The sequence below is a fragment of the Chenopodium album genome, chromosome 13, assembly GCF_948465745.1.
Source record: "Chenopodium album chromosome 13, dcCheAlbu1.1, whole genome shotgun sequence".
Lineage (NCBI taxonomy): Eukaryota > Viridiplantae > Streptophyta > Magnoliopsida > Caryophyllales > Amaranthaceae > Chenopodium > Chenopodium album.
The window spans coordinates 45,533,644-45,551,044 of record NC_137846.1 but is presented as its reverse complement, the minus strand read 5'-3'; the positions used below and the strand labels follow the sequence as shown (position 1 = coordinate 45,551,044).

Sequence of the window (17,401 nt, the reverse complement as noted above, 5' to 3'; positions counted from 1 at the left end):
GTTAAAATTAGGTCACTATCTAGCATAATATCGTTCTTTAAGTTCATAATAACATTAAAGGTCACACAAGTTTTTAAAAAGGTTATTATCTTAAAAATAAGATTACTATATTAAAATTAAGTCACTATGTCGAATATAATGTCAGTTACGTGTGTATAAATCTTAGGTCCACAATAATATTATTGTGGACCAGGTCCACGCAAGATTTTCTATTGAGTTTGAAGATCACCTACTCATAGTCATAGTAAGTTGGTAACACTAACTAAAAGATTTTAAGAGTTGTACTAAAGATTCTAAAGTAGTGATATAAGGGAGGAGTTTAAAAGATTTCAAGCTTTTGATATTATCATTATTGCTTTTGCTTTTTGAGAATATGTGAAATAGCTGTATCGTTGTGTGAGTAAGATTCTAAAATGGTGTTAACAGTTCAGAAGAGTTTAACCTTTTGGCAGTGTTTCTTTTGTAGACCATTGAAATGGATTACTATTGTCTGAAAATTAGATACAGCAACTATTTTATGCTTTTGATTTTGATTTTTTTCCCTACTGTTTCGTGAACCAGTGAAATAGTTACACTGTTGTCTGAAAAATGAAATTCTAAAGCGGTATAAAGAGTACCAAATATTCAAGCTTTAGATTATCTCTCTTTCAGAAACCACTAATGTAGTTGTACATCTGTTTGAAAATAAAATGTATAATTACTGCTAAGATAACCAGTGAAATAGTTAAATCGCTGTCTGAAAAGGAAATTTTAAAGTAAAGTGTATAAAAGATTTGGCCAATTGACCAAATTGGTAAATAAAAAAGACCCTTAGCGACAATTTGGTAAAAAAAATAATTCCGGCGACAATTTGGTAAAAAAATTAACCCTAAGCGACAATTTGGTAAATAAAATTATCTCAGGCGACATTTTACCCAAAAAATACAAAAATTTCCAACAAATTACTCGTGAACACTTAATTTAGTTCTTTTTCGTGGTTATTTATCAATCCTTTTTTTTTTTATAGAAATAACAATTTCAAGAAATTACATGTTTAGTATCAATTTTCACTTAAGTTTCATACTTCCTATTAACGAAATGTTTTTAAAAAGGGGTAGGAAATAAATTTGGTATCAAGATTTTGCAAAATGAAAAAGAAATGGCATAGGTATTCAAAATTTATAAAAGGAAAAATAAATTTAAAATCACAAAAACAAATTAAATTATGGTTTTTAAAGAGTTTGTCGGAAAAAATAGAATTTTTGGTCTAAATGTCGCCGGAGTTTATTGTTTTTACCAAATTGTCGCATATGGTTAGGTTTTTTTACCAAATTGTCGTCGGATTAAGTTTTTTTACCAAATTGTCGCCAGGGGTCTTTTTTATTTACCTATTTGGTCAATTGACCTAAAAGATTTCAAGCTTTAACTTGTATTTTTTCTCTTCTGGGAACTAGTGAAATAATTGTATCATTGTCTAAAAAGATGAGAAATGGTCAAATAATTGTACCACCTTATGAAAGAGGAGATTTTAAAATAGTGTTTAGAGTAAAAAAAATCTTAAGATATTGCTCTTCTAAGAACTAGTGAAATAATTTTACTACTATCTAAAATGTATATGATTCTTAAATAGTAGTAAGAGTATCAAAGATTTCAAAAAATTTGATTTTCTATAAAAAAAAAAATTTATCCTTTTGAGTGCTAGTGAAAATGAATGAAGCTGAGTTGAGGCATTTATGATCATGATCAGATTAGGCAATATGAGATATTCAACCCTGGAAGTATTAAACTTTAATGATACAATTTTATTCCATATTGAAACATTGATAATTTATTCATGAGATCAGAGGTGAGTTAAAAAAAGAGATAGGAATAGGAAATTGTAGACACCTGATTATGTCTTCCCAAAAACAAAACTCGGTGACGAGTACCTTTCACGTCTTTGATTATCGAGTCAGGTGAAGAGTTAAAGAGTCTCGTGAGTTTCCCTTTAGCCTTAACTATTTATAACATTTCTTAAAATGTTTTATCCTAAAATCATTCATTTCGTGTCTTTAAACCCAAAATCATTCATTTCGTGTCCCTTGAAATCATTCATTTCATGTCAAATCATAAAAATGTCCAAACCTGATTATTTTGGTCCATAATCTCGGTCCAATTATTGTTCAGTTGGATGAGGCTTAAAAAGAGCTTTCTAATGATATATTATAAGCCCAAATCCGACTTATAACGAAGAAGTTATGGCCAAATCACTAAGCCAAGCCCAAACCGGACCTAGCCTACTGTTTCTCAAGAGGCTAGTAGACCTGCTGATCCACCTATCTCTACTCCTGCCCCAGATCATAGTAATGTGAACTCTGATAATGGCTGTAGAATGGTTGGGAAGAAGACTAAAACTCATAACACTAGACAGACTCAACAGGTACTTACAAGTGTGAATGCTTACAATTCTCTAATGGCTGATGAGGTGGCTGCTATTCCTATCAAGGGTGAAGGTAATCCCCCTCTGGTTCCATGATTATTACATCTTGGAACATTAGGGGTCTCAATGACCCTAATAAAGTAACTAATGTAAAGCAGGTACTTAGAGATCAATCAGTTGATGTTTTAGCTATCCTTGAAACCAAGGTTAAGGTGCATAATCAAGCTTCTGTCCAAAAGAAATTTGGTAGAGCTTGGGAATGGGTTTGTAATTACTCTTTCTCTCTTAAGGGTAGAATTTGGGTAGGGTGGAAACATGATGCTATTTCTTCTGAGGTCATTGTTGTTACTGAACAATTCATTCATGCCATCATCACTCCTAAAGACTTGCAGCATCATATTGCTTATACTTTTGTTTATGGCCTTCGTTCATTTCAACATAGATTGTCTATGTGGACTGGTATAAAGGCTTTACGCAACATTCAGCTTCCATGGCTTTGTATTGGTGATAATTCTGTTTTATCTGCTCAAGACATTTTTAATGGGAATCCGGTTATTGATTTTGAGATCAGAGATTTTCAAGATTTTATCCATGACTTAGAGCTGGTTGAAATCAAGAGTAAAGGTTCTTTTTATTCTTAGAATAATAAAGGTCATGTCACTAGTAGAAAAAGATAAATAGGCACCGACAAATACCCACGGGTTATTGAAAACCGGTGGTAAAAATGCAAGACTAGACAAAAAAAATAAAACAAGTTTAATAACCGGTGCCCTTTTCCCAAATAAATAAATAACCCCTAAAATTAGAGCACTCACGCTCTCTCTCCTCACCTCTCTACTCTCGAACTCTCTCGCTCTCTCTCCTCACTCTTCACTCTCCTGTTTTCTCTCTCCTCTCTCCTCTCAAACTCTCTGTCTCCTCTCTCTTCTCGCGCCAACGCAGCCACCACCAGCGCAACCATCCTCTCTCTCCTCTTTCTCCATCATAGCTTCCCACCGCAGCCACCACCAGCGCAACCCTCCTCTCTCTCCATCCTAGCTTCCCACCACCAGCCACCACCACCACAGTCGTCACTAATGGAGATGTTAAAGCAAGCCCTTAAAAAACTAGGAGAACGATGCCTAGATCTCTACTGGCGACGCTGCTCCTCACAAGGTTTGTCCCTCCTTTTTTTTTGTTAATTTTGTAAAATTTGGGTTAGGGTTTCAATTTCGTTGAGTTTTTGGATTTTGATTTTGGATTTTGTGATTTGGTTGTTGTTTTTTAGTTTGAATTTGTATATGGTGTTTGATTTTGTCCCTCTTTTTGATTTTGAGTTTTCGCGGCATACTCAAACAAAGGTATCATCGTCAAAAAATCATCACTTAATGAGTTAATTCTAATGTTATCTAGTTAAAAATGTGTTGATTTTGCTTTAATTTGGTTGAATTTTTTAGGTATTCGGATTTCATTGCAATTGTGATGAAGTTGATTTGGATGGAAATGTTGTGTATTTAACTTCATTGCATGTTTCTCCTGAGGTATTTACCTAATTAGTACGAAGTATTAGTTTAAGTTTAGGTGTTCTTCAATTTTTGGATTAGTTTGTGATTGTGAAATTTGAGTTTTGTTTGATATTGTTAGTTGGCTGAGAATAAGGAAGAGATTGTAGCTGAGCAATCAGATGAAAGTTACACTGAAGAGTGAAGAAGGTGAGTCATTTCGGTTGTTAATTTTATTTGCTGATTGTATATTGTATTATTTAATTTATGAATTAATTAAGTTAATTTAATTTAATTTGGTGATTGGGGGTAGGCTTGAGCAAGAGTCAGGGTTTTTCTTCAATATGAAATACTTTGAGGAGAAAGTGCAAGCAGAGGAGTGGGATGAGGTTGAAAAATATTTGTCTGGGTTTACCAAAGTGGATGACAACAGATATTCAATGAAGATATTCTTTGAGATTAGGAAGCAAAAGTATCTCGAAGCTCTTGACCGGTATGTTTGATTTCGGTTTTGTTTTCATCGAGTTTGATTGATTTGCTGTCATTATATGGGGGGAGTGAAATTGGTATTAAAATTTTGGTGTTTGTTTGAATTTGTTAGGCAAGACAAGTCCAAGGCGGTTGAGATACTTGTTGGTGATTTGAAAGTATTTTCGACATTCAACGAAGAGCTCTACAAGGAAATCACACAGCTTTTAGCTCTAACTAACTTCAGGTATACTTTACAAACCCCACAATGGTTCATTTAATGCTTTATAGGATATAGCACATGTGGACAACTGATAGACTGTTTTGTGCCCTTGACTTGTGTCTTTTGGATTTTGGAAAATTAGTTAGTGAACACTGGGGTATTCTCCGGTAGTTTATCGAGCTATTGCTCCCTGGTGATGGTAATAATTTAAGGATGGATCCTTGTATCCTTTTAATTTGTACAGTTGTACCATGCCAGTTGGGAATAGAAAATATTGCATGCACCCGGGGAGATCTATCGTGCAAGACCTCAACTCCCAAAGTGGAGTGGTCATAAGAGCTATAGTAATAATTTGGAAAATTAGTGTTTCTAGCTGATGTGGTAATAATTTAGTTCTTGGCATGTCAGTTGGGGACAGGAAATCTTGTTTGCTCTCGATTTCAAATGTTTTATCTAATGGGGAGATTTCCCTGAAAAACATTTCTAGTGTGCGATGTGATATGCAGTCTTCCTTTGATTGCCTTTTATAAAATTGTTACAGTACTTAGAACTTTTTTGGATACCTCAGGGAAAACAAGCTGCTTTCAAAGTATGGTGACACCAAAACTACTCGTAACATAATGTTGGTAGAGCTTAAAAAGCTGATAGAAGCAAACCCGCTTTTCCGTGACAAGTTGGTGTTCCCGACTCGGAGATCGTCAAGACTGCGTACACTAATTAATCAAAGGTAAAAGGCCATGCTGTCAGTTTGTTTGTTGGTTGAATGGTTTTATGTTCATGGTGATATTTATGTTCATAAATTCTGTCATACAGGACAAGAGTGACTTATTATGTCTCAGTTTCTTCAAACTTCAGTTAAGGCCAATGTCTAATAAATGAGTGAGGTAGTGTGTTTGTTTGATTTGCTGAAAACTATGAAAAGCACGTAAAATAAATGGAAAAGATTAGGGTGCGGAATAGTGTTATCTAAGTTGCTCTCACTTACCCAGTCACCCCCCATGAACCGTGAACTGGAAAAGCATATTATAGTAATAAACAATGTTACTTTGATTTTTAATTTAGTCTTCCTTACTTGACACGTCAATCATCTTGAACCACATAATCGTAGAAGAAAATTTAAAATAAGAAGGATCAGTGTTTTGAAAAGCACACCTAAGGCGCGTCTAGGCACTAAGGAATTAGGGCAAAGCGTGTTTTTTTTCTCTAGGCTAGAAGTATTTAATAGGCGCACCTGATGCGCACCTAATTGATTGTCATGCATATTCTTAAAAAGACTTGATCTATTTGGTATCTGATTGTTATGTATGACTGCATTTGTTGTATCAAGTAAGATTGGGTATATATGTTTACAGATTTTTTAACTCTCTGATTTGTGCAGCTTGAATTGGCAGCATCAGCTTTGTAAGAATCCCAGACTAAACCCTGATATCAAGACGTTGTTCACTGATCATACGTGCACTCCTCCAAATAGAGCTGTTGCGCCTGCTCTTGTAACTCTTCCAGTTGCTGTTGTTGCAAAGCCTGCTGCTTATACACAGCTAAGAGCTCATGGTGTATGTTGTCTACAATCATTTGCTAGTTTGTTTTTTTTTTTTTTCTTTTTTTTTTCTTTTTGAAGTTTGCTTTGGATTTGTAAAATAGCTTATGGTGATATGTAAACCTGCTGATCATGTGACCTTTAAATCCCAAGGCCTAGAGGTTTAAACCTACTGCTGCAACTGCTGCCTCGCAAGGCTTTAACATTATGCAAGGCTGCTGCTGGCTCCGCTGCCTCGCAAGGCTTATGCAAGGCTGCTGCTGCTGCAGCCACTGCCTCACAAGGGGGCTGCTGTTGCATGCTTCTATGCTCCTTGTAGGGAATAATTTCAAGCCTTTAAAATCCCACTAGCTTGAACCCCACTGTGATCATACACTAAAGTACGGTGGCGTCCAAAAGGGAAGAAGATAGAGCAAAAGAGTCGCCAACAAGTTTTTTTAAGGAACTTGTAAACCATTCACGAGGTGAAGGTTACACCCCTTAACGATCCAAGAGATCTTCAACTCCATAAGGTCATGAACCAAATAAGGGTTCGGGGATGATGGTACAAATCCAACCTAAAAGAGATTGAACCTGCCCTAATAATAGGCCTCTACTTTATTCTAATCGTATTCATGTGCGCTTTCTGACTAACATGCAATCAATAGGTTTAACCCTAAACCTGTTTATCTATGTTGGTTGAATTTAATGCACAAATAAACTATTATTGGCGATCAATTGAATTATAATCAAATTAAACCTAACAAGATTATTAAATATCTTATTAAGCGTGATTACAAGTACAAAATTCCCTTTAAACATGCAATAAAAGGCGTGATCAAGCAATAAATAATATAAGAAACATAAATAATAACGATGATAATAATTATAATAATCACAATAATAATAATATCATCATAAATAAAATAATCATCATCAAAATAATAATAATAATATTCATAATCATCATAAATTATAACAATTATAATCATAATCATGTTCATGTTAATATTAAAGCATAATAAAAGCAAGATCCTAGGCATGATACTAACAAGATTAATAACAAACCCTAGCATGTCACTAAGCATTAAAAGTCAAATCTTTAGCCCTAACATGATACTAACAATCATAAATATTAGGAAGAACATAGGAAGCATCGCAAGAATCATACTTAATATTAAAAATACCCTAGACATGATACTAGGAATATCATAATAACAATGTAAACATGATTTCTACATCATAATATCAATCAAAACCAATAAAGTACTTACTTTGATGCCTCGTACCTCTTTCTAATTACAAAATACACACGTTAGTAACTTCAAGGAAAATAATAATCAAACAATTAAATTAAATAATTGAAATAGAGATTTGGGACCAAACCCTCAGAAATTAAACCTTTCACGTCTAGGGCGAAGGCAACTTCGAATATGGCTAGGTGTATCTAGATCTTGTGAATGCGGAATTTTATATGAAAAGCAAAGTAAGAAAGAAGAAAGAGATGAATGATTTAGAGAATGCTAAGGAATTAATGATTGTAGATGAGAACTTGTGAATGATGAGAGTTGGTGAATGATTAGAGAGAATAGATGAATGAAGATAATCGGTGAATGAATGAATGTAGATGATTCCTCAAAACGGAGTTTTTAATACGATATTTATAGAGAAAATCAGCCAAAAAGATAAGTTAGACAAAACAGAGTCTGACGCTCAGAAAACAGAGCTGGCGCCAACCCTGGCTAGCTGGCGCCAGGCACCAACACCAGCGCCAGGCACCAATGGCTAGTGCCAGGCGTCAGGCCTGTTTCCAGGCGCCAAGGCCTGGGGTTAGGCGCCAAGCCTGATTCCAACGCGTTTTTCAAAAATCCAATAAGTTTGCCGTACTGGAGGATAAAATAATACAATTTCCTCAAAAATGCTATTTGATTTTGATTAAAACTCTGAAAAGTCAACAAAAGTCAATTTATCAATGCTAATTGAATTAGGAATGAAAAGAACCTTCTAGAAGAATCTAGAAGACTAAAACCATTCCTAATTGCATTAGGAATGATAAATCATATTAGGCCCTCCCCTAGATCATTGGGCCGTACATAAAGCTCAAACCGGGCCCAGTTTAGTAAATTGGCCATAACTTCCTCAATATTCATCGGAATTGGGCTTATAATATATCGTTGGAAAGGTCTTTGCAAGCCCCATCCAACTACACTACTATTGGACCCATATCATGGACCAACCAAACTGGATTGGCTGTTTTCTTAAAATAAAGTTTTCAAAAACAGAAAGAAGAGAAAAGAAATTAAAACTTTCCGCAACACTAGACTTTCCACACTTTCGCTTCATTCGATTATGATTCGACGTGAAAGGTACTCATCACTGGGTTTGGTTTTGGGGAGACACAAATGGGTGCATTCAGAAGCCCCCACTTTGACTGAGTTTGGAGAAACGCAAGTTTCAAAAACAAAAGTCAAAGTATCGATAGGGACGGAGAATGATTCAGAACGTTCTGCGATCCTAAATCAATCTTGCAACGCCGATACCTGCAAAACTAGCATTAGTTAAACAGATAAAAGAGTTAAGAAACGTGTATCTTGCACCGTCGAGCACACGTCTCTGCAAGTAACCAACTGTTTGATGACCTCCTGCAAGCTAGAGAATGCCATCCCGCTTGAAAACCACTACGCCTGTAACTGCTTCCAAATTAGAAGATTGTTTCGCCTGAAACGATCCTCCTCCGCATTGATAATATTCCACGTCCAAGGGAATACTATCGAAGATTGCTTCTCTTGAAACAATCCTCAGTTGTTTGTGACAACTCTCCACAATCTAGGGAACGCCACCTTGCTGTTTCGATGTTCTGAACAAAGAGCTTCTTTTTTATATGACTCCAATTTTCGCTGTGATAGTCTTCGAAAAGATCACTGCTTCTTAATGTTGCTATGCCAGTACGTCGGCGCTTTACTGCTTGTGAACCAGTATGTCGGTGCTTTTGCTGTGATGACAATCCTCTTTTCTTTGGGAATAGTTGCCAACACAACTCCTGTATGATGTATGACAATCCGATTTAGGGAAAGTTGTCAATGCCACGTAACAATTCATCCTTGGAAATGTTGCCACGATGAAGCGACAATCCGTATCTCGGAAAATTTGTCAAAATCCAATCTTTGGAAAAGTTGCCAATGCTTCGTAACAATCTGTCATAAGAATTTTGCTACGATCGACAATCCTCATCTTGGAATATAACTCTTGAAAGCAATCCACCTTGGAAACTTACCAACGCTATGCGACAATCCTTTTGGGAAAATATTGCCACAATTGACAATCCGCGTCTTGGAACATTTGCAAAACAGAGTCAACCGACAATCCACTTCAGGAAAATTTGCCATTTGCTGAAGACAATCCACGTTGAGGAACTTTTGCCGAAATTTATGATGAGTAGAGACCTACGACAATCCTTTGGGAAATTTTGCCATAGGGAACTAGGTGTGTGACAATCCAATCTCGGAAAACTTGCCAGCGATCTATGAATGTATGACAATCCGAACTTGGAAAAACTTGCCAATAAAGAAGGAGCACGACAATCCATACTTGGAAACTTTTCCAGAGATGACAATCCAATCTTGGAAAAATTGTCGTTGAAGAAGATGCACGACAATCCATTTTTGGAAATATTGTCAGTGAGGGATGACAATCCAATTTTTGGAAAAACTTTGTCGTTTAACAAGAATGCGCGACAATCCATATCTGGAAACATTGTCGTTTAAGTGCTTGCTTTTGAACTGATGCTTTGGCGCTTGTGATGAGCCAATACTTAGGCTCTTAAGCTAAGTGAGACGATCTTTTGTCTGGCCGATCGCTTAGACTGTAATCAAATCGACTACTCAATCATGTCAAATTGCTTATAGGGGCTAACTGGCGTACCAAGGAACCCGAAATTGCTGTATGAAGTCGAAATCACCTTTCTGAGAGGCTTCGAGCTCTGTCGCTGCTGAAATATCTCTGGCGCCAAGAATTGACTCTGTCGCCGAACGCTGTGATAGAGTCTTCCCTGTTCTGCTATACCTGTATTTATTTTGACTATAGAACTTTGCCAATCCCTTTAATTATCTTAGGGTTGACCTAAGGTTTAGCGTTGCTTGACTCATTGACTTGACATGACTCAAGGTATAAACTTGACTCGCTGTGATTGACTCGAGGTTGACTCGACTCGAAGTGAAATAACACGTGTGACTCGTGACCTATGTGTGCATAGTGTTGACTCATGAAACTCGATATGTATATGACTCGAAATGCAAAAAAACAAAAATTTCCGCCATTTTTGTGGAGGGTACCGACTTTCTCCCGAAAAAGAAAGACGCGAAAAAGAATCGAAAGTTTGAAGATGCATGTTGAATGAGCTTAGTCAAATGTTGTTTAATACTATCTCTCAAGGTGCAAGGATTAATTCATCCTAGGCTATTTCAATGGTTGACTCAATGATGAAAGTATTTGGGTAACTTAGGCACGGAGGCTAAGCACTTCATACCTCGTGATGCAATGATGATTATGATTGATGAGTGATGTTGATATGACAAGGCATGCTTCGGCGTTGTGTTAAGATTTCATGACAAAGGGTTCCTAAGGGAAATATATTTGGTCATGTGTAGTGTGTGAAAGTGACACTAAAGTTAGGCCGCAAGAGCTAAGTGTGTGGAAAGAATATTATTATTAGAAGAGTCAAATAATGGTGACTCTTAGGCTAGGTAAGCTAATGATATAGGGATCAAGCCCCCCAAGTCTAGCTCTAAGTGAATAGGGATGAGCATAGGAGATCCCTTGATATGATCATGGTGTAAGTGTGTGAATGTGAATATGAATGCATGTTTATTACGGCTGCACCTTGATGTGAGGTTGCCTACGTATCCGTTAGGAATCAGGCCGAACGTAGCTCTAGCCGAACCTCGCACAAGTGTGTATACCTCAAAAAGGTCTTTTTAAGGGTTGTAACGTGGTTAGGCTAAAGGTTATAGAAGAAGGGGATAAAGGCTCAAGACCCAAGATAAGCCCCCAAGGTGTGCAACCTTGCTTTTGAATCTTCGTATTTTATGCTTGAGTTCCTACTCTTTTTTAGCTCTTTTTCTATTTTATTTTTATAAGTGTGGGCAATCCCGATCATGCGGTCTATCACTCACTTAGCATTCATGTTTCTCAGGCACGGTACCGAGCACTCGATAAGAGACGCAATCTGAGACGTGTTCTTATCGAAGATATTTTCATATCAAAGACGTTGGAACACTTACCCTTTTGTACACTTTTATTTATTTTTTGCTATTTTTGCTTATTTTTTTTCTATTTTAATCCTCTGAATTACTCAAGCTCTTTTTTTAGAATTTCATAAGTTACACACCATCCCATCCCAAGGTTAGGTAGATGTAGGTTGAAAAAAGAAAGGTTTATCGTTAGACGAGGCTCAAAGTGGTTTATGAAGAAAGGATGTAAATTTGAAAGGTGAAAGGAGATATGATGTGGCTGCAAGGGGTGCCTTAAATCATTAGTATACCTTGTGCTTAATTCGACATGGATTTTTTTTTTTTTTTTTTTTTTTTTAAATGCAATATAATGAAATGATCATATTCAAGGAAATAAATGCTCATTTTATTAAAAGAAAATATATAGTGATCCTACAAAATAAATCTAAGGAGATTAAAAGGGTGCCTATGCTAGACTTATTGGGGAAAGGGTAAAATAAAAAAGAAATAGAAAGAAGAGGTCACGAAATCTTGTCGTTGAAGCTCGCCTCTTGTCTTGTGTCATTCGCTTCATCATCACCCAGTCCTCTCGCTAGCTAGAGGCAATGGGATCTTATTTGCCTCTATGAGATCTTGAATGAGATTTTGAAACCTGTAGCATTCATCAGTAGTATGACCGTTTCCTCGATGGTACTTGCAATAGGAGTTTGGATTCCATCTCGAAGATCGATTTTCTGGTGTTGGATCCTCGGTAGGGCCAATAGGTTTGATTAATCCTTGATCGTAAAGACGATCGAAAGCAGCATCGTAGGTCATTCCAATGGGTGTGAACTCTCGCCTGGGTTTCCTTTTAGATCCTTGATTGTCCATGGCTAAGACACCATTATGGTCAAAGGTACTAACATTATTACTAGAGTGGGCGTTTTCGGAAGAAGAAGGATTGTCGCTCTTCTTTCCTTTCCAGCCATCGTGGTTACTATTGTTAGTAGCTTTTTGCTTTGCGAGGTCGTCTTCGATTTCAATTCCGATGTCATAAACGGCCTTGAAAGTATTCAAATTGTGTTGATATTTCAAATGCTTCGAATACTTCTCTTGAAGATTCTTGATAAACATCCTCATAGACTCCTTTTCGGTGGGGACCTCAATCATCTTGGCGGAAGTTTCCCTCCATTTATTAAAGAAAGAAGTAAAACCTTCATTCTCCTTTTGTCTTAGCATCTCAAGTTGTCTATGGTCGGTTTCAACTTGGATATTGCACTTGTACCTATCAACGAAAGCGTTTACTATCGATTCCCAGGTAGTGGTTTTCTCCTTGTCAAGGGAGAAGTACCATTGTTGGCAAACGGTTTCAAGAGATAGTGGGAACAGAGAGGGGAAGACCTTCTTATCGATACCCTTGATACTCATTATTGTTTCAAATGCTCTTAAATGGAAGTAAGGGTTGTCAATTGGTCTGAATTTTGGGATGTCGTTGGCGTTGAACTTCTGCGGAAGAAGATCTTTGTCCATCGAGACCCCTTGTGATGTAAGCTCTTGAAACTTGTAGTCGCTAGACAACTTGCTTAGGCTCTCTTGCATGAGGTCCATCTGTTGTTGCTTCACGGGGTCATCGATCTTGAGTGCGAGAAGTTTCAGTGTCTCAGTCCCAGTAGCCAGTTGGTTCTTAAGATCATAGACTTCTTCTTAAGTTGCCATTATCTTCTTATCCTTCCTCTTTTGACGAATCGGTTTATCAAAAAGTGAGACTTGAATAAAGAGGTTGTCCTTGATTAATCGCCCTTCTCTCCTCGACCAAGTACTGTGGAAAAGGAATTTGGGGATACTTATTGTTAATTATTTGACTCAAACTTTATTCAACATGCAATGGATAAAGGAAGTGAAGAAAGATTGGAATAGAATGTGAAGAAGATTTAGATGGAGGGATGTGAAGAATTAGGAGTAGAATGTACCCCCAACTCAAATGAAGGAAAGACCGACTCATGCATGGACCTAAGACATGGCCATGGTGATGTACTCAAAGTGTGTGATAAGACTAGTGAGTGTAGATGGTATGTTAAGACTCGTGTCATGACCATGTGGCTAGACTATGTGACTAAGACTCGATTAATGACTTGACAAGGTGTTATTGACAGCGAAGTTAACCGAATTAAACAGAAAACTGATTAATTAGACCCTAGGTGATGACTCGACCAATAATCCGAACTGTCGGCCAAGCGATAGGACTGGCGTTACACTGTGGAGCTTGGCGCCAGCTGTCGTCAGGCGCTACACTTCATAGTGTGGCGCTACAGCTCAGACCTTGGCGTCAATATTGGAGCTTTGGTCTGGGACTGTTTTCGGTGTTATTAGTCAATTGGGGTATGCCTAAAGTCGTACTAGGTCAATTCCGATTAAAATATTAGACTTTATTGACTCATATTAATTAATTAGACAAAGTTCTTTAAGTCATTAATTTATTTAGTCTCAACACAAGTCAACAAACGGTTAAGAGAAACATAGAATATATATGCACAACTGTAGACACCCATTTGTGTCTCCCCAAAACCAAACCCAGTGATGAGTACCTTTCACGTCGAATCATAATCGAATAAAACAAAAATGTGGAAAGGTCTAGTGTTGCGGAAAGTTTTATTTCTTTTCTCTTCTCCTTGTTTTTGAAAACTTATTTTAAGAAAACAGCTAATCCAGCTTGGTTGATCCATGATATGGGTCCAATAATAGTGTAATTGGATGGGGCTTGCAAAAACCTTTCCAACGATATATTATAAGTCCAATTCCGATGAATATTGAGGAAGTTATGGCCAATTTACCAAACTGGGCCCGGTTTGAGCTTTATGTACGGCCCAATGATCTTGGGGAGGGCCTAATATGATTTATCATTCCTAATGAAATTAGGAATGGTTTTAGTCTTCTAGATTCTTCTAGAAGGTTCTTTTCATTCCTAATTCAATTAGCATTGATAAATTGACTTTTGTTGACTTTTTAGAGTTTTAATCAAAATCAAATAGCATTTTCGAAGAAATTATATTATTTTATCCTCCAGTACGGTAAACTTATCGGATTTTCGAAAACGCGTTAAATTTGAGCTTGGCGTCTAACCCCAGGCCTTGGCGCCTGGAACCAGGCCTGGCGCTAGTGCTGGTGCCTGGCGTCAGCTAGCCAGGGTTGGCGCCAGCCCTGTTTTCTGATCGTCAGACTCTGTTTTGTTAATTTATCTTTTTGGCTGATTTTCTCTATAAATATCGTTTTAAAACTCTGTTTTCATTCATCATCTAGACCAATTTTCACCAATTCTCCTCATTCGCAAGTTTTCATCAACAATCATTAATTCTTTAGCATTCATCTCTCTTAAACATTCAATTCTTTCTTACTTTGTTTTTTATACAAAATTCCGCATTCACAAGATCTAGAAACACCTAGCCATATTCGAAGTTGCCTTCGCCCTAGACGTGAAAGGTTTTAATTTCTGAGGGTTTGGTCCCAAATCTCTCTTTCCATTATTTAATTTAATTATGTGATTATTATTTTCCTTGAAGTTACTAACGTGTGTATTTTGTTATTAGAAAGAGGTACGAGGCATCAAAGTAAGTACTTTAATGATTTATTGATATTATAATGTAGAAATCATGTTTATATTGTTATTATGATATTCCTAGTATCATGTCTAGGGTAATTTTAATATTAAATATGATTGTTATGATGCTTCCTATGCTCTTCCTAATATTTATGGTTGTTAGTATCATGTTAGGGCTAAAGATTTGATTTTTATTGCTTAGTGACATGCTAGGATTTGTTATTAATCTTGTTAGTATCATGCCTAGGATCTTGCTATTATTATGCTTTAATATTAACATGAACATGATTATGATTATAATTGTTGTTATGATTATTATTATGATGATTATTGTTATGATGATTATAATTATTTTCATTATTATTATTATGTTGCTTGATATATGTTTTATAGTTATTGATTGATCACCTTTATGCATGATTAAAGGGAATTGGTACTTATAATCACGCTTAATAAGATATTAATAATCTTGTTAGGGTTAATGTGATTATATTTCAAGTGATCGCCAATAATAGTTTATTTGTGCATTTAAATTCAACCAACATAGATAAACAGGTTTAGGGTTAATCCAATTGATTGCATGTTAATTAAAAAGCGCACATAAATACGATCAGAATAAAGTAGAGGCCTATTATTAGGGCAGGTTCAATCTCTTTTAGGTTAGATTTGTACCTTCATCCCCGAACCCTTATTTGGTTCATGACCTTATGGAGTTGACGATCTCTTGGATCGTTAAGGGGTGTAACCTTCACCTTGTGAATGGTTTACAAGTTCCTAAAAAACTTGTTGGCGACTCTTTTGCTCTATCTTCTTCCCTTTTGGACGCCACCGTACTTTATTGTATGATCACAGTGGGGTTCAAGCTAGTGGGATTTAAAGGCTTGAAATTATTCCCTACAGTTTTTGGCGACTCCACTGGGGAGGATTTTTATTTTAATTCCTGAATTTGTTTCGGCAATAATTTAGAATGAGTGGATGAGACTCGAAAAGTTCTAAGTATTTCATGTGCGTAATTTTGATTAACATTATTGTCATATGCATAAAAAAGATCTCATTGGAAAGACCATCCGTAATGAGTTAAAAACATAGGATTTTACACGTAGGAAATTTGAGGAACGTCTTTCACAAATAGGACCGAAATAACACCGCGCGTAACTGGAAAATTTTATCTAGCACAGAAAGCTGCTGAGGCATGTGGGAAGTAGCATCAGGGGCCAGAGCTTGGCGCCAGACTTTTAGTTGTAGCGCCAGACGCCAGCTTTGGCGCCAGGCACTACAGTTAAAAACTGGCGCCAATTTCCCCCAATACCGAGCCAGAAATATGCGTTCTAAATCGACCGATTTTTCGTATTGTTTGCTCGATCCTACTTCCTGATTGAATTTTTTCCCACTTTTCTGAAACCCATATGTGTTCTACATATGGACATAACCCTCTGGGAATTCATGCTCCATCTACCCGATTGAACGCTCCGTGCAACAAAGGGTACATTTGAGATGTTGAATTCACCAAACCATGGAAGCGGTGTCCCATCCACTCGCGCCAACCCTTCACGGTTAGGCTTCCGCGCGGTGCATCCGGACAATTAACCATGGACCCTCTTTGACTAAACCATATCCCGAACTTTAGAGAACTAGAGCCATGGTTAGGTTGCGAACGCATTGCATCATATTGTGCCTACTTGACTAATTGTGCATCATTTGTTGTGCATATATATGTTTCTCTTAACCGTTTGTTGACTTGTGTTGAGACTAAATAAATTAATGACTTAAAGAACTTTGCCTAATTAATTAATTATTTATTTAATTAATTTGAGTCAATAAAGTCTAATATTTTAATCGGAATTGACCTAGTACGACTTTAGGCATACCCCAGTTGACTAATAACACCGAAAACAGTCCCAGACCGAAGCTCCACCATTGGCGCCAAGGTCTGAGCTGTAGCGCCACACTATGGTGTGTAGCGCCTGACGACAGCTATGTTGTCTGGCGCCAAGCTCCACAGTGTGACGCCAGACCTGTCGCTTGGCCGACTGTTCGGATTATTGGCCGAGTCATCACCTAGGGTCTAATTAATCAGTTTTCTGTTTAATTCAGTTAATTTTGCTGTCAATAATGCTTAATTGAATCAATGGTCGAGTTTAGGCACTAAGTCCCATGGTTTTACACAAGAGTCCAAGCATGTCACTTACACTCAACGCACACACCAATACACATACTTTGACCATGATTAAGAGAGTCTTGTGCGCGCGTTTTTCCGTCATTTTTTAAGGGGGGTAAGTCGGATATTAATCCTCCAATAAAAATAATAATACTTAATTCCCTAAAAATATGTACATTATTTTTGCCAAAAATATGCACCCTTTTCTTTTTCTTTTTTCCCTTAAAATAAACCATAAAGTCGAGATGATTTGAGTCAAGTAATTAAAACGCAAAATGGTTTAATTTACAGCGCGTGGTCAAGAAAGGAAGGATGATTAATCAAAGATAACCTCTTCGTACAAGTCCAACTTTTC

At 36.8% G+C, this 17,401-nt stretch overlaps 1 protein-coding gene across 1 annotated transcript; it reads left to right on the top strand.

Annotated features, from left to right (window-relative positions):
- The first annotated feature begins 3,871 nt into the window (after positions 1 to 3,871).
- LOC145575579 (topless-related protein 3-like) lies at positions 3,872 to 6,274 on the top strand. Its single transcript, XM_081633427.1, has 6 exons — positions 3,872 to 4,089; positions 4,193 to 4,372; positions 4,481 to 4,594; positions 5,139 to 5,297; positions 5,949 to 6,123; positions 6,212 to 6,274. The coding sequence occupies exons 2-6, from the start codon at positions 4,224 to 4,226 to the stop codon at positions 6,272 to 6,274; spliced, it is 660 nt and encodes a 219-aa protein (XP_081489553.1). The 5' UTR covers positions 3,872 to 4,089; positions 4,193 to 4,223.
- The last annotated feature ends 11,127 nt before the right edge of the window (positions 6,275 to 17,401 follow it).